This window comes from Phascolarctos cinereus, unplaced genomic scaffold, assembly GCF_003287225.1.
Source record: "Phascolarctos cinereus isolate Bilbo 61053 unplaced genomic scaffold, phaCin_HiC Scaffold_4;HRSCAF=312, whole genome shotgun sequence".
Taxonomy (NCBI): Eukaryota; Metazoa; Chordata; class Mammalia; order Diprotodontia; family Phascolarctidae; genus Phascolarctos; species Phascolarctos cinereus.
This window is the reverse complement of record NW_027555847.1, coordinates 253,552,731-253,573,795: the sequence shown is the minus strand read 5'-3', so window position 1 is coordinate 253,573,795 and position 21,065 is coordinate 253,552,731. Positions and strand designations below refer to the sequence as shown.

Here is a 21,065-nt window from a genome sequence, read left to right as displayed (position 1 = left end):
TGACCTAATGTAGAAGTGCTGACTTCTAGGTCAAACAGGAAAAGAGCACAAAATTAAAATGTACTGGAGGGGCCTGTTCAGGAAAACCCCTGGTCAAGTTTATGAAAATACCTACTACATTTGATGATTTTGCCAGTACAGATAGACTGTCTGAATGTGGCTCAGGGCATACCATGGGCAGGGAGGGGGAAGTGGAGAAATGTGATGAATGCATGCTTTAAAGATCAGAACTGTCCGAAAAAATTTGTATAGATTTTAATTTTATTAGGGTTCTCTCTCTTTTAGACTTTTGTATTCTGGGTGTAATTATTCTACATCTGGTGTACAGTTCATTTTTGGGGGGGGGCAGGCAATAGGGTTAAGCGACTTGCCCAGGGTCACTCAGCTAGTAAGCGTTATGTGTCTGAGGCTGGAGGTCCTCCTGAATCCAGGGCCGCTGCTCTATTCACTGCACCATCTAGCTACCTCCACAGTTCATTCTTTAGAGAATTGAAGGAGTCTGGAGAAAGTGACCAGGTTGCCATCTCGCTGGTGATGTGACCTTCTAATAATTACTTTTGTGTATTCATTATATGCTACGGAAAGCCTTGCTTAGGAAGTCACCCAAGTGAGCCGTTTGGGCTCCTGGTGACACTTAAATGTATTCAAGGCAGAACACTAGTCAGACTGGCCTGGCCTGGCCACAGGACCCAGGGATCTGGCCTCTATGGGTGAAAATACTAGCCAGATTTCCAGATCTATTACTCCCCAGGCAACATGAAGCTAAGTGTTGTACTTCTTTCTTCAACCACTGCTGCCTCTCTGGAAGAAATGCAAATACTAGTTCTGGAAAGCATAGCTGTTATTGTGCCGAGGGACTCTGGGGGGACTGGAAGGCCACAGCCTGCTATAGCCCTTGGAAGACTTCTTCCTGAGGAATGCTCCCATCAACCCTTTGACCACAAGACCATCACTTCTTGGGTGTCTTCTCAATTTGAGAATACAGTGAGTGAGAAGCTGTCCTACAATCTTTGGAATCTGATAAAAGACTCAAGTGGAAAAGCTACCAAGAATAGATTTCGCCTCTGTCCTTTGAGAGTTCAATGTCTTCTTTCAGCAAAGCTACTCTAGGGAGACTTCTAGTCATGGAGTGTCCTATGAAGTCTCAGGATATTGCCAGAAGGCTCCCGATCCCTATATTCAGTACCCAGAGCTATGGGGAATTGCTTTTCTAGTGACCTTCAAAATCCAAGTGACAAGTTTATCCCAGCTGATATGCAAACCCCCAAATCATCCTTGCGGAGGAATAGTGGGCATATGCCCACAGACCATACCACATGAGAAGGAGCTGCCCTCTCCTCACAGATACTCCTGACAGGCCAGAGCATGGACCTGTACTGTTACGGATACATCAGAAGAGAAATAAGGACTTAAGGCAACTTGGAGATGATGGTATCAACTTCTTACTTATCTCAGGGAGAGAGGGAAATTGAACATGAACTAGTTTCTTGTGAAGAAGAAACAAACACTGGTCTCTCTTCACCAAGAACTTGGATCAGGGAGGATAGACACTTATGCTGCCCCATGAATGGTTTTTGTAGTGCTTCTAAATCCACTTTATGGCCCTTGAAGAGATCAGATCAAGATACCTGAGTTTCAGGTAGGACTCCAGAGGTCCTTGTTATTGATTTGACATGGAACGATAAACCCCCCAAGTCATTATGTGAACTAAAACTAAGGCACCATAATGTATTTCTTGGCACTGTTAGTGATTGGTGTAGCATAGGACTTTCATTTGATATTTTTCTTCTTGCTGTTTATCTAGTTAAAGATAATTCATAGAAGTTGGAGGAAGAATACGAAAAGCATTTTCATACAATGTTTTTAACCAATTGTAAATATGTACTTGGGATGGGATGATAACTTTTAGTGGATTTTTTTTGTGAGGCAATTGGGGTTAAGTGACTTGCCTAGGGTCATGCAGGTAATGAGTGTTGAGTGTGTGGTCTGAGACCAGATTTGAACTCAGGTCCTCCTGACTCCAAGGCTGGTGCTCTATCCACTGCACCTCCTAGCGGCCTCCCTGATTTTTAAATGTTTACAAGTAAATGCAGAAAACTATTAGCGGAAAAAAAAAAGTCACTTAGTGACTTCTTGTATTTAATTTCATTATTGCTACTATCGCTGCTACTGTTCCAGACACTCTTACTTGTCAACCTTTCCATTTTAAAAAGTGGGTAATTATTTTCAGTATTAGGTGTATCTGAAAACACATTTGTAGGCTGTTGGATATAAGATACTGCTTTGGGACTCAGTTATGTCATCTGTAAAATAAGGGCATCTGACTAGATAATCTTGAAGAGGTATCTAAATATAATCAATAATAATATTTCCTAGTGCTTATTCGAAAATTTCAAGTTCTAGACTTGGAGTCAGGAAAATCTGTTTTTTTTTTTTTTTTTATTTTTAGGCAATTGGGGTTAAATGACTTGCCCAGGGTCACACAGCTAGTAAGTGTCAAGTCTTTGGTCTGAGGCCGAATTTGAACTCAGGTCGTCCTGATTCCAGGGCCGGTACTCTATCCACTGTGCCACCTAGCTGCCCCAGGAAAATCTCAGTTTGAATCCTGCCTCACATACTTACTGTTGTTTGTACTTCATTCTCAAAGAGAACCAGACATCTTACTGTGCAGCCCTGGGCAAGCCACCTATCTTGTTGTCTCAATTTCCTCTTCCATAAAATGAGTATAATGATAGCCCCTCCATCACAGGGTTGATTTGAGGTTCATTTGAGAAAATATATGTAAAGCTCTTTGTAAACCTTAAAGTGCTTTATAAATGTTGGCTGTCATTATTATTTACAGATTTGAAATTTTAGGATAGAAATGCAAAGAAATGCTTAGGAATGCTTATTTTTTCTCCTTGAGTAGATACCCTTCCCTCATTACTCATTGCTGCCCCCCTCCCCTCCAAGATGGTACATTTCTATAAGTGAGGATAGAGGCTAGGTGAGACAAGGCTAGGTGAGACTGTGGGAAGAGGAAGCACACCCCAGGACAAGGGTGGGGAACTTGTAGCCTCAAGGCCACGTGTGGCCCTCTAGGTCCTCAAGTGAAGCCTTTTGACTGAATCCAAACTTTACAGAAAAATCCTTTTATTAAGGGGCCTAGGACATCATGAGTTTCCAGATCTGCTAAAAGGGAGGAGGCATCTCCCTGAAGAGTCCTACATAAATAGGGTAGCCCTAGAGGGATCCTGGAAGGGAGATATAGGTGCCCACAATTTCACATGTGTACACACACACACACACACACACACACACACACACACAAAATCCCACCAAAGATAAAGCCTAATGCTTGAAATAGAGACCAATTTATGGTAAATGAGGCTTCCTGAAGGGCCAAGGGCAGAATCAGTATTCCTCAGACCCCACTGGTCCCCAGGCTGCTCTTGTCCCTAGAGATACTGTCCTGTAATGCAGCCCTTGAAGGGCACCTTTGTTGTTCATGAGGCATCCCTCCCTTTGTGATTTCAACCTTGTCCTCCTCTTCCTATCCCAGACTGGACTACAGTAGGTGGATAAGTTTGAGATACCTGGGGAGGTGGGCAGAGCTATGTGGTATGGGAGGCAGAGGCATCCCCAGAGGGCCAGGCAATCCCTGGGGACTGAAGGGCCATAGCCCTCCTCTAACTTGCCCTATCTGAAATGCCCCTCCTTTTCTCAGGTAGACTGTGCCTCTTTAGCAGATATCCTCTAAACTTCTCATCCTAGGGTAAGGCCCTAGTCATCCCTCACCCTAATTTTGGTTTTGCTGAATGGTTACTGCTTAGGGACATAGAGTGGGATGGCTTAAGAGAGGAGCTTCATCAGAAGAGACTGGGCTCTTTTGGTTAAGAAATGGGGTGGGAGAGGGGTGCATAGCAGCTGTGGAATGTTATATTTGCTGATAGATGTAGTTAGCCTATCAGCTCATTTTGTTTAACTGTTTTGATTGTTAGAAGCAAAGGTTCATTCAGTAGGGGGAAGGGAATGATGATGACATAAAAACAGAAGACATCAATAAAAACGAATTTTTAGTGTAAGGAGGAGGGATTGGGGAGTCTTGATCAAATCTAGGAGATGAATTAACCTTATTATAGGAAACGAACCATTGTTTGAAGGCAAATGACCACACATAGGCAACTCCAGCTTATTGTCTGACCGGATTACACCTCTGCGTGGCCTTAGAAAATAAGGTAGAAAATTTTTTCATGTTCCAGAGCTCTCTCTTTATCTTTCTCCTTGTACTTTCTTCCCTATGTGGTGAAGGGGGTGGAGAAGGGAAGGGGGTGCAAGAACATCTTCCTCTTGCTCTGTTCTTGCTCACCAGAGCAACAGTGATGACTTATAGCAGAAGAACATGGCTATGTGCTTACACATAGTCTGAGAGGGGAGTTCTAAGACACAGGTGCCTAAACCTGATATCCTATGCAAGAAGACGGAGGAATTTTGAATTTTCTAGGCAGTGTCAACCTAGAATTGACTGTCTAGCCCAGGGCATGGGGAGCCTGCGGCCTTCAGGTCACATGTGGCCTTCTGGGTCCTTAGCCTTTTGACTGAATCCAAAGTTTATAGAACAAATCCTTGTGGCCTTCTAAGTCCTTAAGCATGGCCTTTTGACTGAATCCAAATTTTACAGAATTCTGTAAAATTTGATTCAGTCAAAAGGCCGCACTTTAGGTCCTAGAAGGCCATGTGTGGCCTGAAGGCTGCAGATTCCCTACCCCTGGTAGTCAGAGAATAGAGTTCTCCTGGCCAGTACCAGGGTAGCTGCCTCACAAATAACTTCAAGTTCTAGTAGTTTCTGAGTTTGAGAGCTTAAGCATCATACTTCAGAGAGAGATTTCCTGAGAAGTGAACAGTCCACATGGTTCCAGGATAATGTCCTAGTTGGAAAGCAAGTACTTGGACATTGGGGTGCCAGTCTATTGGGATGGGGTCTATTTGTTTATCAAGCTCCAATTCCTGGGTAAACCTAGCTAGTGCTTCTTAAACTGTAGGTCACGACCCCACATGAGGTCACAAAAAATTTGGCAACAGTAAAGAGTTTCTGAATATGCAATGACCAAAAATTAATTAAAAATCAAATATGTAGGGGCAGCTAGGTGGCGCAATGAATAGAGCACTGGCTTTGGAGTCAGGAGGACCTGAGTCCAAATTCGGCCTCAGACACATAACACTCACTAGCTGTGACTTGGGCAAGTCACTTAACCCCAATTGCAGCATCAAAAAAAAAAATCAAATGTGTAATAAATGCAAGGTGTTTCTGGCAGCGCCTTCCAGTATTGACTTGGCAACTTCACTGCAGCTTTGGCTCTGAACACACAGCATGCGCACTTTGCACTGTGAAAGCTCTCAAGCCACGTAATGCAGAAATGTTGCCAAAATGCAAAAAGAGGTTGTGAGTGGAAAAAGTTTAAGCCCCAATCTAGACCATAGAGTGGTATTAAAATTCTTCGGGAGACTGTGTAATAAAAATAATAAATAGCATTATATAACACTTTAAGATTTAAAAAGTACCTGCAAGGCAAGTGATAACGTTATCCGCATTTTACAGGTGAGAAAACTGAGGCTAGGAGAGGCTTAAGTGACTTGCCCAGGGTCACGCAGCTAATAAGTATCTGAAACAGGATTCAAACTCAGGTCTGTCCTGCCTCCAAGTTCAACACTCTATCCAACTGTACCATTTAGCCACTTATGTAGTAGTACTGGTAATGACAGAGGGTTGTCCCAACAAAAATGCCAACTCCAGTTCCCTTATGGAGGGAGTTGATAGGTTATTTGCAGGCTTTGTGTTTCTGTGTTTGTTCATGGGCTCCTTTGAATCCTTTGAATATTATACATTCTCTATTGGGAGAAATAAAGACTGTCCCATACTTACTACCAGTATTATATATTGACTGCAGGAGTTGAAGCAAGGAGCCCAAAGAAACTCTCCCCTTCTTGACAGAGGTGAGTGAGAGGTGAGGAGGAAAGAGAGGGACAGGGATAGATAGAGGCTGGATAGCAGTACTCTTCTGGGACTTGCCTGTGTGACTCGGCAGAGGCCCAGGATTAGAGATTCCAAAAGGCATTTCCCGGAGGGCTATTCCAAGGCATTTACATCACATGGCTTCTCTTGAAAATGCTGGCATAGCCAGTGTGTGTTTCTCCTTAGCATTAATACAGTCAGCTGGGAGCCTCAGCCATCGAAAGAATAGAAGGATTTCTTGCCCTGAGACGAGGATCATTTGAGATCTCTTGGGCAAAATGTCAGACAGAAGCCCCTTCGAAACAGATATGAACACCCTCACCAGATTTGTCATGGAGAAGGGTCGACAAGCTAAAGGGACAGGAGAGCTCACCCAGCTACTGAACTCCATGCTGACAGCCATCAAGGCTATCTCTTCAGCTGTGAGGAAGGCAGGCCTTGCCCATCTGTGAGTACTAATTCCCAAAAGAAGGCTGGGGTGGGGTTAGGCTGCGACAAGACTATAAAATAAAAGATCTCATGAGGAATTTTTTTTTAAGAAATGCTTCATTGAGCACAAAATATACATACTAAAATTAGTTGTAAGCAGACGAGACACAAATAAAGAAGTCTTTTAAAAATATTAATATATGTTAAAGCTTAAAATTGCACTAAGACTTTGGGACACTTTTTTTTTTAATTTTTATTTTACAACAGGGTAAAGTAGTGGCCTCAGAGTAAGGAAGACCTGAGTCTAAGTCACCCCTTACACACACTGGCTGTGTGATCCTGACTATATACATTAACCTCTCTGTGTTCCATGCTGGCAACTCTCTAAGCTGCCAAACTTTCAGAAGAGTTGTCAATCTACATTGGTAGTGGGATGTTCCCCACTAAGAATTCCTTAAACTGGTGGTTTTTAAAGTGTGGTCCAGGACCTCTGGTAGGGTGGTCTCAAGTCCTTTTTAAGGAGTCTGTAAGGTCAAAACTATTTTTATAATAATATAATGTCCTAGGGGCAGCTAGGTGGCTCAGTGGATAGAGCTCTGGCCTTGGAATCAGGAAGACCTGAGTTCAAATCCAACCTCAGACACATGACACTTACTGCCTGTGTGACCCTGGGCAAGTCACTTAACCCTGACTGCCTCACCAAAAGGCCAAAAAAAATATAATGTCCTTTTACTTTCTAAGACAATAAATATCAGTAAGCATAAGCTATGTAAACAAAAGCTCTTCTAAGAATGTAAAGGAGTCCGGAGACCAAAAAGTTTGAGAACCACTGCTTTCCACAAATGAATCACAGGTCACCTACCAAAATAAATCCAAATAAATATGCAAATGGGCTTTTCCATATACTATATAAGAACTTATCTTCCAATAAAGTAATAGGAAAGAAAAATACATGTCAATAACAACTGACTATTACTTTGCTTCTAACGTAAACACTTACATTTATATTAGCAGGCTGGAAATTTTTTTACATGCATTTGCACAGGTGGATTTTCAGATTGGATAAAACAGGCTAGACATGATTACATGTGATCCTACACAAATATGGTGCCCTGTCACTACCCTCAAAGGCTAATAGACTTAGCAAAAGGAGTTTATGAAGTGATTCACAAATTAATTTTTCAAGATTTCCTTCTTCTGTCATTCTCTTTAACTTCACTTGACTCACACCGCAAGCAGATTTGTTATTTGTCTCATTTCCTTCTCCAATCTCCATTCTTTTCTTATTTTTAAATTTTCTACAGCTATATCAGAAAGTATAGCATATGTGTTGAAGAGCGTTAGTGGAGTGGGATGGAATTCAAAGAAAGTCATTGTTAGATCTTCCTTCTTTCTTTCCAAACCTTCTATTTGAATGTCAAATACCCATTGTCGCAAGTTATAAAACTATGGGATGACTTCAGTTCAGGTGTTTGGTTAAAAGAAATGACAATCTTAGGTTTTCTATTTTAATTTTCTCTGTATTAATACAAATGTGCCACCCTATACAAAGGACCCGACCGCAGAAAGATAGCCTTTCTTTATGGAAAGAGCGCACAGTCTGGGAATCAGGAAAGTGGTGCTGTAATTTTAGCTTTAACACTTGACTTCTCATTAACTGCTTGACCCTGAAGGAGTCATTTTACTTTTCAGGCTCAATTTCACATACCTGCAAATCGGGGATAATAATACTTTAAATGCCAAGTCACAGAGTTTTAACGAGGAAAAACCTTCATAAACCTTAAAGAGCTATGGAAATGAATGATTTCCCATAGTTTCCACTTTGCCTTGCTGATCACTTCTCTTAATTTCATTATCGCTCAGTGAATATTTATTGAGGATATGTGTAAGGTGCCATGTTAGGCACTATCCTTTGGGTCTTTGGGACCTAACAAAGGACTTCCGCTTATTTGCTCTGAAGGATTTGACTTGGAGTTTGTGATTGAGAGTATTAAAGCGTAAACATTGATCTCATCTGGAATTGAGGAAATCTGCTTACAGTCAATTAATCTATGATGATATCCAACCAGCAGGTGGCAGGCATAACCCATGGAAACCAGCCTTGGGCTTTCTCAAGTTTTGTTTCTTTGCTACTCAAAGAGTAGCTTTTCATGTCACTATTACTTGCCTATAGCAAATCAGTATATTCTGGCTTAAAATAACTACCTGTAACTTCAGGTCAACCTTTGATTTATAGACCTAGATAACAATCAAGAGGAAAAGTCAAGTCAGGCAACATTTATCTGTTGTTGTTCAGCTATGTCCTATTCTCTGAGACCTTTTGTGGGGTTTTCTTGGCAAAGATATTGGAGTGATTTGCCATTTCCTTCTCTAGTTCATTTTACAAATGAGGAAATGGAGGCAAAAAGAACTAACTGACTTGCCCAGGGTCACACAGCTAGTAAGTGTCTAAAGTCACATTTGAACTTGGGTCTTCTTGACTCCAGGCCCCAGGTCTCTGTCCATTGTCACCACCTAGCAGCCCCTAGTATTTATTAGGTACTTACTACATGCCAGACAGTTTACTAAGTACTAGGTATACAAAGAAAGGTAAAAAATAATGCCTTTGTTGAGCTTATATTCTAATGGGGGCGAAAAACTAAGTATATACATACAAGATATGTGGCATAAATTGGAAGTAATCTCAGAAGTCAAGAGCTAATGGGAGTGGGGAGATAGGAGGACGGGGGGCAGGAAAAGGCCTCTGGGAGAAGAGAGGATTTGAGCAAAGTCTTGAAGGAGATCAGGAGGTGCAGGGGAGGAGCGAGAGTTACTGCAGGTATGGGAACCAGCCAGTAGAGGTTACTGAGTTGAGTGATGGAGTGCCAAGGGTGAGAAGCAGCAAGGATTGTGAAGTATGTGGTACGGGAAATGTATTAGAAGACTCAAAAGAGAGAAAGGGGACATGTTATTAAGGGTTTCAGAAATCAAAGAGATGATTTTATAATTGATCCTAGAGTAATAGATGTTGTCATCACTGTTCAGTTGTGTCCTGCTCTTTGTGACCTCATTTGGGGTTTTCTTGGCAAAGATACTGGAGTGGTTTGCCGTTTTCTTCTACAGCTCATTTTACAAATGAGAAAACTGAGGCAAGCAGGGTTAAGTGGCTTGCCCAGGGTCACTCGGCTACTAAGTATCTGAGGCACACACACACACACACACACACACACACACACACACACACACACACACACACATATGCACTTACACATCTAATACCTCAAGGTTCTAGTGCTGCCCCTAAGGGGCAGTAGGGGGTCTTTCAATGCTATCAGCTTGAGTCCCCCATTCTAGAGTGTTCATTCCAAAATCCATCACCCAGTGACAATATCTCCTTAATATAACTGATGCTTATTAATATCAATTAACTTTTACAAAGATATTTACCTAAAAGATATAGCAAGAACCAAAGTATAAAAATGGTTCTCCTGAGCCAGAACATATTGCCATCTTGGTCTTTAGGAGAGCTGGCTCAAACTTAAGGCAATTGTTATAAACATTTCCACCACCAAGTCCACTTCCAGGTGTGGCTATGGATGAGTAGCTTCTGAGGCTGAAGGACCCAATGTCTTGACTGCCAGGTAAATCCACTTCTGGAATAGATCCCACAGGTCATTCCTTGATGCTGTGTCCCTCACTGGGTTCTACTGCACAAACTCTATTATGGACTTGAGTTCCTGCACTTCTGGTGGTTCTTCTGAACTTTTAAAGCTCAGCCATAGCCTTGGTCCATTCCATTTCCTACATTTATTTACCTAAGAGTAGGGGGAAAAAATTAAACACAACAGAGCCAGAAAACCAATACTATATGTTCAAGGCTGCTTAGAAACCTGGGTTAGGAGATAAGCAATGGAAGCCTCTTTCTCCCTATCAGAAGCTTACACATTCCCCGCCCCCCCCCTCCTTAATTGCCACCATGAAGAGGGATCCTTATCTGGCTGGTTTGTGCTTCTTCTTTTCACACTCAGTTCTGGTTCAATAGCCAGTCAAAAGGTCTTTCTTCACCACTTAGCAAGTAAATATGAAACAGTCACAGAATATTTGTGCAGGCTCTGAACAGAGCAGAGATCTCCATTATGTTGTTCAATCGTTCAATCATGTCCAACTCTACATGACCCCATGGACCATAGCACTCCAGGGCCTTTTAACCTCCTTTGTCTCTCAAAGTCTGTCCAAGCTCATGTTCATTGCTTCCATGACACTATTTATCCATCGCATCCTCTGCCATCCCCTTTTCCTTTTGCCTGCAATCTTTCCCAACATCAGAGTCTTTTCCAATGAGTCTTCTTCGTGATGCGGCTAAAGCATTTAAGCTTCAACTTCAGTGTTTGACCTTCCAATGAATAGCCTGAATTACTTTCTTTAGTTGTTGACTGATTTGACCTCCTTGTTGTCCAAGGGACTCTCAAAAGTCTTCTGCAGCAGCACAATTCAAAAGTGTCAATTCTACAGTGTTTGGCTTGACTTACAATCTGAATTTCATAGCCATATACTAATACTGGAAAAGCCATAGCTTTGACTATACAGACCTTTGTCAGCAAGCTGATGTTTCTGCTTTTAAGTATGCTGTCCAGATCTACCATAGCTTTCCTTTTAAGGAGCAAGTGTCTTAATTTCATGGTATAGTTGCCATCTTCAGTGATCTTTGAGCCCAAGAATATAAAGTCTGACACTGCTTCCATTTCTTCTCCCTCTATATGCTAGGAAGTGATAGGACCAGTTGCAGGATCTTAGTTGTTGTTGTTTTTTTTTTATTAATAAGCTTCAAGCCAGCTTTTATACTCTCCTTTTTTCCCTCATCAAGAGGCTTCTTAATTCCTTTTCACTTTCTGCATCAGAGTGGTATCATGTGCATATCTGAGATTATTGATATTTTTTCCAGCAACCTTAGTTCCACTGGATTGGAAAAGATCAGTTTGTGTCCCAATCTTAAAAAAAAAAGGCAATGCTAAGGAATGTTCAAATTACCAAATGAATGCACTCATTTTACACACCAGCAAGGTCATGCTTAACATTCTGCAAGCTAGGCTTCAGGAATACATGAACTGAGAATTACCAGAAGGGCAGGCTAGTTTTTGAAGAGGTAGAGGAACCAGGGATCAAATTGCCAATGGAAAAAGCAAGGAAGTTCCAGAAAAACATCTACTTCTGCTTCATTGGCTACACTGTGTGGATCACAACAAAATGTGGCAAGTCCTCAAAGAGATGGGAGTACCAGATCGTCTTACTTGTCTCTTGAGGAGCCTGTAAATGGCCCAAGAAGCAACAATTAGAACTGAACATGGAACAAGTGATTGGTTTAAGATTGAAAAAGGAGTATGACAAGGTTGTATATTGTCACCTTATTTATTTAATTTATATGCAGAATACATCATGCAAAATGCCAAGCTAGATGAATCAAAAGCTGAAATTAAGGTTGCTGGGAGAAAGATCAACAATCTCAGACATGCAGACCTTCATTGTACATCATCATATACTCATAGAACCAGGTTCATTAAAACCACAATGTAGGTTGGCCCTAGACAGAAACTATTGCACATGCTCTCAAAACTGGTCTTTCACTGGCCAGTTTCCCATTATACACAAGTACCTAGATATGTGTGTATGTTTATGTATTATACATATGTATGACTATATATATACATGTACATGTTTGACTCTATGAACATTTACTTTTTTAGAATGTCAATATAGTCTCCTGTGCAGTTGCAACTTTACTGAATCAATTGTTTTTCAAATGTAGCTTTTTATGAATAAAGTTTCAACCTGGGGAAGTTGTTGTGCAATTTAAAAATTTTTAATTATTCTGTAATTGCAAGAAATAAAATGACTTACATATACATGTTTTGTAAAAAATACAGTTCTCCTTTTAAAATATTTGTTTTTTTCTCTTAATTTTTAGATAAATAAGACTGTGTCATTCTAAAATTTTAAAATTTGACATTCTAGGGAAAAAGCAAAAGCAAAAATTATTGTGAGTAGCTAATTTTAAACATGCTGCATTATAGAACTGTTGAAATTAGAGAAAAGTTGCAATTGATGAGTTTTTACTGCAATGTAAAATTTAATGATATGATACATTTATGTGATTTTAATTTCAATTTTCTGTTCCTTAAATTTATACTTTAATATGTTCTTTAAAAAGAACTTTATTTTCCTATTTTCTATTCCATTCATTTTTATTTTTTGTTTTTTCCATAGTGGTAGAAATACTGTGTAAAGATTTTTATCCCATCTTTCTCCCTCCTCCCCTTTTCTCTTCTCCCTAGTTTTCTGTCCTTGCAAGGGGGTCCAAACTTTTTTTTTTAAATTTCAATAGAGCCCAGAGAGATTAAGCACCACAGAGACAGGAAGTATCAGGGACAGGATGTCAATCTAAGTCTGGTCTTTTGATTTCAAAGCCACTGCTTTTTCATGATACCATGTATTGAATCCCTAAACTACATTTGTTTTCAACCTTCTTAGGTATGGAATTGCAGGAACTCTCAATGTGACTGGTGATGAAGTCAAGAAGTTAGATGTGTTATCCAATTCTCTGGTTATTAATATGCTCCAGTCCTCCTATAGTACCTGTGTCCTAGTCTCAGAAGAGAATAAAGAAGCTATTATTACAGATAAAGAGAAAGGGTTTGTATATTCAAGTACCCTATCCTTGTCTGGGTTTGGAATGGTGTTCTCCAGTTTACCAGTAGATGGTGCTATCACACTGGTCTTTGTGTTTGTTGTTTTCTGTTTTTAATTGGCTCTTTACCAATGAGTCTATGGTGTTCGGTAACTAGCGACTCATTCAGGAATTATATGGGGGTGATTTACTGAAACTCTTATTACTCACCGAGTAACAAGAGAACCAGTAAAGCAGGACTATATGTAAGCCTTTGTGGCCCTGTCATGAATAGGCATTTGGGGATATTGGGGCAAGAGATCAGTCTTAGTTAAAGAACATGTGGGAGGGAGTGGAATACGGGAACATATGGGAAAGTTTAGTTACCTTCTCCCCCTTCCCCCAAAACATACAAACAAAACACTCTACAGTGAAGTGTTTCCTGAGGCCTGAGTTGTCTTTATAGTGGGGGGTGAAGGAGAGGGAAAAGTCCTTATCCTTTTTTATATCAAAAACCCCTCTGGCAGTCTGGTGAATCCTATGGTCCCCTTCTCAGAATAATGATTTGTTGTCTAGATTCATAACTGGAGGAAATGATAAATTTCAGTTAGAGGTCATCAAAAAGAGAGGTGTATTTTTTTTTTCACCATCCAAGTTCATGGACACCCTGAAGCCTATGGCATCCAAAGCAAACTGCTTGTTTTTGTAAGCCAGAAAGTTTTCCTTAACAAAAAGTGATCAAAGGCAGACTTCTCCAGGTTGTAGATTCATTTTACATTCTTTTCTTTCCTCTTTCTTCCTCTGTCTTTTTGCACTTTTACTGTAAGTTAAGCATTCACTTCTTCTGCATCTGCCCCAGCTAAGAGGTTGGGCTAGGATAAATGAAGGGGTGGTTTACACGGTGGATGACAGAGTGCCAAGCTAAAGAAAAAGATCTCTAAATTAGATCAATGGGCTAAAATCTAAGAAGATGAAATTTAATAGAGACAAATGTAAACACTTGGATTAAAAAAAATCAATTTTGAATGCACAAAATGGGAGAGGATAACAAGATAACAGATCATATGAAAAAAATTAGGCTGGGGTTAGCAGACTACAGCCTCAATATGAGTCATTAGTAAGGGAGGAAAGGGAGAAATAAGCATTTATTAAGCACCAACTATGTATCAGATACTGTACTAAGTGTTTTAAAAATGTTATCTCATTAGATCTTCATAACAACCCTCTGAGGTAGGTGCTAGTGACATGACAGAAGGGTAACACGATGGATAAAAAAGCTAATTCAACCTTAGGTTATATTGTCCTGATAATGGAAGGTGATTGTTTTACTATTCTCTGCCCTGGCCCATATCCTCTGTTATTATGTTCTGCTTTGGATACTTTATCTTGCCACAGCCTTGGAGAAGTACATCTACTTCTTACTGAATGTACTCACAGGACATTAATTCTATTTATATTAACAACTTATGTCCATGAATCATGATTGTCAATCCTTTTATCAATCAAATCCAAAGTAAGAAACGAGCTGGAGGCTGAACATGATATGTGTATATCTCCGTACAAAAAATATACCAAGAAAAAGTTGTATCAAATTAACAAGCATTTATTAAAAACCTGCCAGGTACCTTGATAAGTACTGGGGATACAAAGAAAGGCAAAAGACAACCCCTGCTCTCAAAGAACTCACAGTCTATTAGTGGAGATGACGTACTAACAATTATGTATAAAGAAGGTATAGACAGAATAAATTGGGGGGCAATCTCAGATGGAAGGCACTAGGATTTAGGAGGACTTTGAATAAAACTGCTGAAAGGAAAAAGAATTATGTGTCTCACTAGTTTGTTTAATTGTTCTGATAGACATTTAACAACTTTGGTTTATTAAAATTCTTGTAATGCATCCAATAGTTTTCTTTATGAAAAATTGATGAATCTGTTTTATTTCTTATATGTATATGCTTGGTGAACTCTAGATTCATTTCCTTTCATGTTGAATGAGGGTATGTGAAGGTTTTCTGAAAGCTAGGGGACATGGGCATACCTGTTGAAGGATTCTTAAGTCCAGCACTAGTTGGACCAGGTGGCCTCTAGGGTACTCTCCAACTCTGAGATTCTGCAACTTTTTTCAGCAAGACAATAGCAGGTTGAAGGCAGCATGATGTAGTGGAAGCAACACTGCATCTGAGATTGGACAGACCTAGGTTTTAGCTCTGCCTTTAGCTAATTAGCTCCGTGAGCCCAGATGAGTCACTTCTGCTTTTGGGACCTCTATTTCAACAGCTGTAAAATGAGGAGGTTGGAGTGGAATGGCCTCTAAAATTCTGCCTAACTATGTAATTGCATGATTTCTGAGAGACAGAAATCCCTGATCTTAGAATGGGCTTTCAGTTTTGACATGCCATGCTATGTCATGACATGCCATGATTTTCCATTGCGTATTGGGAAGATCACTAGATAAAGAACCAAGAGCCCTGGGTTCTAGTTCTTCCTTTGCCATTTACTTGATGTGTGACCTCGGGCAAGTCATTTAATTTCTTTGGGCCTCAGTTTACTCTTCTGTGAAATAAGGGATCCTGAATTAATGACCTCTCAGTTTTCTTCCAGATCTATTATCCTGAATGTTACATCCATACTAGAAAGATGGTCTCTAAGTATAGTTGTAAAGTAGATAAAGCTTTTCTTTGGCAACCTCTTCCTATATTCTTCCCCTACCCCTTCACATACACTCCCTTAGACCCATTTCAGCTATCCTATGTAGGGAGTATTCATCTACACTTGACCCAGGGCTGCCATCCACCTTTTCTTTTTTTTTTCTTTTAAGGCAATTGGGTTTAAGTGACTTGCCCAGGGTCACACAGTTAGTAAATGTCAAGTGTTTGGTCTGAGGCTGGATTTGAACTCAGGTCCTCCTGACTTCAGTGCTCTATCCACTGTGCCACCTAGCTGCCCTGTTTCTTTTTTCTTTCTTTTCTTTTTTTTTTTGCCATCCATCTTTCAAGCTCCCAGTTGATCAGAGTTCTCCTCTAGGGAATTCTACTCTGGTTGATATACCTCAATCAAAGGGTCCCACACTCCCCTATCAACCAGTTCAGTTGCTGCCATGTTCTATTCTTCTTCTGTTGAAAACCACCTGTCCAGTAATTCATCTCTAAGTCCAAATCTCTTATGCTTTCCCAGATAATAGTTAAGTAATCTGAACCCCCCCCAGCATATTCTAATCTATGATAGAATGCTAATAAGAAAGAACTAGAAACGGTGAGATGCTTACACATACATATGGTAATCATGGCCTTCTAGGCATAACATGCCTACCTCTTTTTGCCTGACCCAAAGGAGTGACTCTAAAGGTAGGAGGAGGAAGGATGGTGAAACAGCGGACTGGTGGGGGTAGATATGTTGATGCAGGAAGGGCTTTGCCCTTTTGTAGGCAGCCACCTACACTGCTTATAAGTAGGGTTGGCCCTGGGTACCAAGATTCAAATACGCTGACCACACACACACCCTCCTTATGTAATCGGACATCTCTGGTAATGAAATTCATTTGATTTAAGTCATTTTTTGGAAGGAAGATTGTCTGGTGGAATTAAAAACACATGGAATTTCAACAGGCAGATTTCTCTTCAGTGGAAACTTATTATGCACATAGGAATCCCCTTTAAAATCCCCCATAGGTGAGAATAAGTGAGAAGCTGAATGCCCACTTTGTCCAAGATGTAGAAGAGGAGATTTTTACATGAGTAAGGTAGATTCACTGACCTCTGGGATCCTTTCCAATCTTAATAGTTTATGTTACTATAGACATCGGTGATGCAGTGTTTGTAATTATGTTGTGTGTACAAGTATATACTTAATTGAATGGTATTATGTCTATTCATTCAGGGTAAATATGTGGTCTGCTTTGATCCACTAGATGGCTCCTCCAATATTGACTGCTTGGCATCTATAGGAACTATATTCGCAATCTACCGAAAGGTATGTATCTGTATGTTCTTATACTTAAGACTTCCTTATCTAGTAGGAAACAACTGCGATTAGGAGTTGGGAGACCTAGATTCTTGTTTCGGATCAGCATTTACCAAGTGGAAATTGTCTCATTTGAAGAAAAAAAAACAAACTGGGTTGAAATTCAGTTTAATACTTGATTTTAGTGGCTTTCATAGTTTAAAAAAAAAGTATCTCTCAAAGATGCGTAGCTCCAAATGGAAGAAGTGTTGTACTTTCTAAGTCATGATGCTCATTATCCCTCAATTATGCAATTAAAATTCAACTAGTCAATAGCCTTCTTTCTTTATGTCAATCTGTAACTCTTGCAAAGGAATTAGAAGGTGTTAACATTTTTCACAAATGGTTTCAAAACCTACCGAAACACTTTGTTTCTGTTTCCAAGTTTCCCATGTGTGCAGATAAGAATCTTTATAGGCAGTAGAGAGTATTTTTTTTGGGGGGGAAAAAAAAGGCTTAGTTTTAAAAAACTGTTGCTCAGAGCTTCCTACTACCATTGGCTGATATCTCAATGAACAATATATACATACGGTGAAATTCATCATATATATCTGTATTGCCAATAATCGTGATAGTTTCAAATTTTTTTTGTTGGACTTCTTGTTAATGGTTCTATTGCTATTTTTATTTAGCAGTGTGATAGAAGAACTCATATTAGAAGTGTCAGTTCTGTTACTTTCCAGATTGCTTGTACTCACATTTTTAGTATATCTTCAATCTGTGGTTGCTTTGTAAAATCTTTTAAAGCCAGCCGGCTATTTTGTGAATAGTTTATATAATCCATAAATCCACTTAATCAGGCACATGAAAAGTGTAATGAGTCACAATGTGCTTAATGTAAACTAAGGGGTGGGCTGTGCTTCACCCCTCTGCAACAAGGGGCCTGTACCTGTTTCTCACTTGGTTATGGAATGTGCTATGTGACTTGCTGATATACAAACTGAGTAACAGAGCCATGGTCAATCCAGATAGTAAATTAAATAGTTTAATTTCTTTTTCCTTTTGTGGCCAAACAGGGACTTATGAAAATAAAATGTAAAAAAAATTTTTTTTTAAACTTCCAAATTTCAGTCATGGGATTCAAGTAAATTTCCTAGAAAATGCAATTGTCCAGTATCAAGTAATTATAGCAACCTAATCACCTTGGGCCTTCCCAGATTTTGCTAGAGAATCAACAAGATCCACCCCCACCTCCAAAACAAAAAAAATACAAATCAAAAGAAAAAGTTCTGCTAGTATAAAAGCAACCAAAGTTCAAATGATAGTTTAAAAAATAGAGTTCGGCAATGATTATAACACAAAAAATGTGTATGTGGGGCCAACTCCATTTTCGTAAGAAGGGGAACAAGAAAAAGCAGGCTTCCAAAGGGAGCCTAGAGAAGGAGCCATCTGCCCTAAGACAAAAGGGAGAATGATGGAGAAGGGAAGGGGCTTTGGGGAGCTGAACTTTGGGCATGACTCTTAAAAGGGATCTGAACCTATAGCATCTCTCTCCCTCCTGGGAACTTTTTTTTTTAATATCTAGAAGCAGCTGACCCCACCACCATAGCCATCACTTGACTACGATTCTAACCATTGCAGCTGCAGCCCCCTCTGTTGTTGTAGCCCCTGCTTTTCATGGGCCTGTGAAAAATTAGAGCTAGCTGTCTTAGTAGCTGTCAAAACCTCTGTATCTATTGCTTATAGTTGTCGTCGTCGAAGCATTGGTAGGTCCTATCACTGCTTTGCTATTTTAGTCACCATAGCGGTTAATTGACAATTCTTTTGGAGAAAACATTCTGTCTTGGCCATTGCCATGGCCATCCTGGGATGTCCTAGACCTATTGCTATCCTCACCACCACAGTGTATATTTTCATTGGACACAGTCTTTTTCACCTCTCCATGGTGCCTCTGGATAGGGTGAAACTCAACAATATATCTTGTCAGGGATGGACTCTCCCTTCTTGAACTTCAAAAAGGATTTTTTAATGTTTTTTGGGACTCCAGGTCATTGTCAACTACATTTCCTTTTAAACCCTTGACAAAGAGCTTCTTCACCTTGGGCACAGGTACCAGGGTGGGCAGAGTCCTTCCTGGTCAACCTTTAGTTTCATTGTGTTGCTGTCTAAGGAGTGACATGAGCCAGCCTTGGAACATTGGCTTTCTTCACATTGGATGAGGTCTTGGAGCTGAATCAGCAGGATCACTCTGGGGATTCACCAACATTATATAAGCCATAAGCATCCTGAAGAACTCTCCATAAGCTAGACTCACCCATTATATGTTGAAGCCACTGATAAACTCTTCACGTAATGTGAGGATTTCATCTGTCCAGTCTTGGCTTTCTCATCACCTTTATAACTTTGTCTTCCTACTTGCATGTACTTAGATTTCAAAAGTGCTACTAGGGTATTCAAGGCAGTCAATCAGCTAACAATCATTTATTAAACACTACATATCAAACACTGTGCTAAGCACTAGGGATACAACTTAAGATTTAAAAAAAATCCAGACTCTACTCGAAAGAAGCTCATAGTTTAATAGGGAGACCATATGCAAACAACTATATTCAGGATCAATTGGAGGCAATCTTAGAGGGAACGGGAATCAGGAAATGTTCCTTATAGAAGGTAGTGTTTTCACTAGGACTCGAAGGAAGCCAGGGAGGGTAGGAGATAGAGATGCGAAGGAGAGAATTCCAGGCATGAGACAGCTAGTGAAAATTGCCCATAGTTAGAGAGAAGGGAATAGCACCTACTATGTGCCAGGCACTGTGCTAAGTTCTTTTTTACAAATATTATTTCATTTGATCCTGAGGTAGGGACTTTGTTATCTCATTTTACAGTTTCAGGGATGAGAATCTTGTGCAAGGAATATTAAGGAGGCTGGAAAAAGTAGGAGGGGGTCAAGTTTCAAAAGGCTTTGAATGACAGAGAATTTTATATTTGATCTTGGAAGTGATAGCTACCTACTTAAGTGCATTTAATTGGGAGTGGAGGGTGGGCAGGAGATGTGGTCAAACTTGCGCTTTAGGAAGATCAATTTGACAGCTGAGTAGAGGATGGCCTGGACTGAAGAGAGACTTGAGGGAAGTAGTTCTAACAAAAGGCTATTGTAAAAGTCTAGGTTTAAGGCGATTTCCTTATTCTTATTCTGATTGAGATTTAGCAAAACAAGAACATCTCAAACAGACTTGGTGGGGTCTGGGGGTAGGAGCAGCAAAGTGGAAGGCAGTTGCTAGATGTACCTGAAGACCAAGAGGAGTGGTGGGAGTGGATAGTGCCCCAGGAAGCAGCTGTGGCAAGTAGAAGACAGAACAGAAAAGTCACCATCTAAGGTTCAGTGGAGTAGAGTGGAAGAGATGAGATCACCAGTATGGACTCTGACACTTCTAGGAATATGTGGAAGGATCCTATTTCCTGCCCTCACCCAGAGAGAAAGACCAAAGGCTGGTGAATCCTCCCTTCTTTCTCTCTTCCTCTCTCTTTCTGGGAGAGCTACAACTACAGGCAAGAATGAATCAGCTGACCCAGCAATAGCACTTCTAGGGGCTATATCCCAGAGAGATCATACAAATGGGAAAAGGACCCACATGTACAAAAATATTTACAGCAGCTCTTTTTGTGGTGGCAAAGAATTGGAAATTGAGAGGATGCCCATCAATTGGGGAATAGCTGAACAAGTAGTGGTATATGAATGTAATGGAATACTATTGTGCTATAAGAAATGAAGAACAGACTGACTTCAGAAAAACCTGGAAAGACTTGTATGGTCTGATGCTGAGTAAAGTGAGCAGAACCAGGAGAACGTTGTACACAGTAACAGCTACGTTGTGCAATGACTAATATTGATAGACTTAACCCTTCTCAGCTATACAAGGATCTAAGACATCTCCAAAGGCCTCATGATGGAAAATGCTATCCACAAAGAAGGAAGAACTATGGAGTTTGAATGCAGATCGAAGCATACTATTTGCTATTTTTTTTCTTTTGTTGTGTTTTGTTTCCTCTTTCTGGTGGTTCC

General features: G+C 40.2%; 1 protein-coding gene and 1 pseudogene across 1 annotated transcript in view; both read left to right on the top strand.

Annotated features, from left to right (window-relative positions):
- Positions 1–756: 756 nt before the first annotated feature.
- LOC110197660 (RAD9, HUS1, RAD1-interacting nuclear orphan protein 1-like) lies at positions 757–1,567 on the top strand (annotated as a pseudogene).
- Positions 1,568–6,163: 4,596 nt separating this feature from the next.
- Positions 6,164–21,065, top strand: part of FBP2 (fructose-bisphosphatase 2) — a 59,768-nt gene continuing 44,866 nt past the window's right edge. The window contains exons 1-3 of the mRNA XM_020971713.2: positions 6,164–6,440; positions 12,926–13,091; positions 16,940–17,032. Coding sequence (XP_020827372.1) covers positions 6,271–6,440; positions 12,926–13,091; positions 16,940–17,032 — 429 coding nt within the window. The 5' untranslated portion in view covers positions 6,164–6,270. The remainder of the gene's footprint in view (positions 6,441–12,925; positions 13,092–16,939; positions 17,033–21,065) is intronic.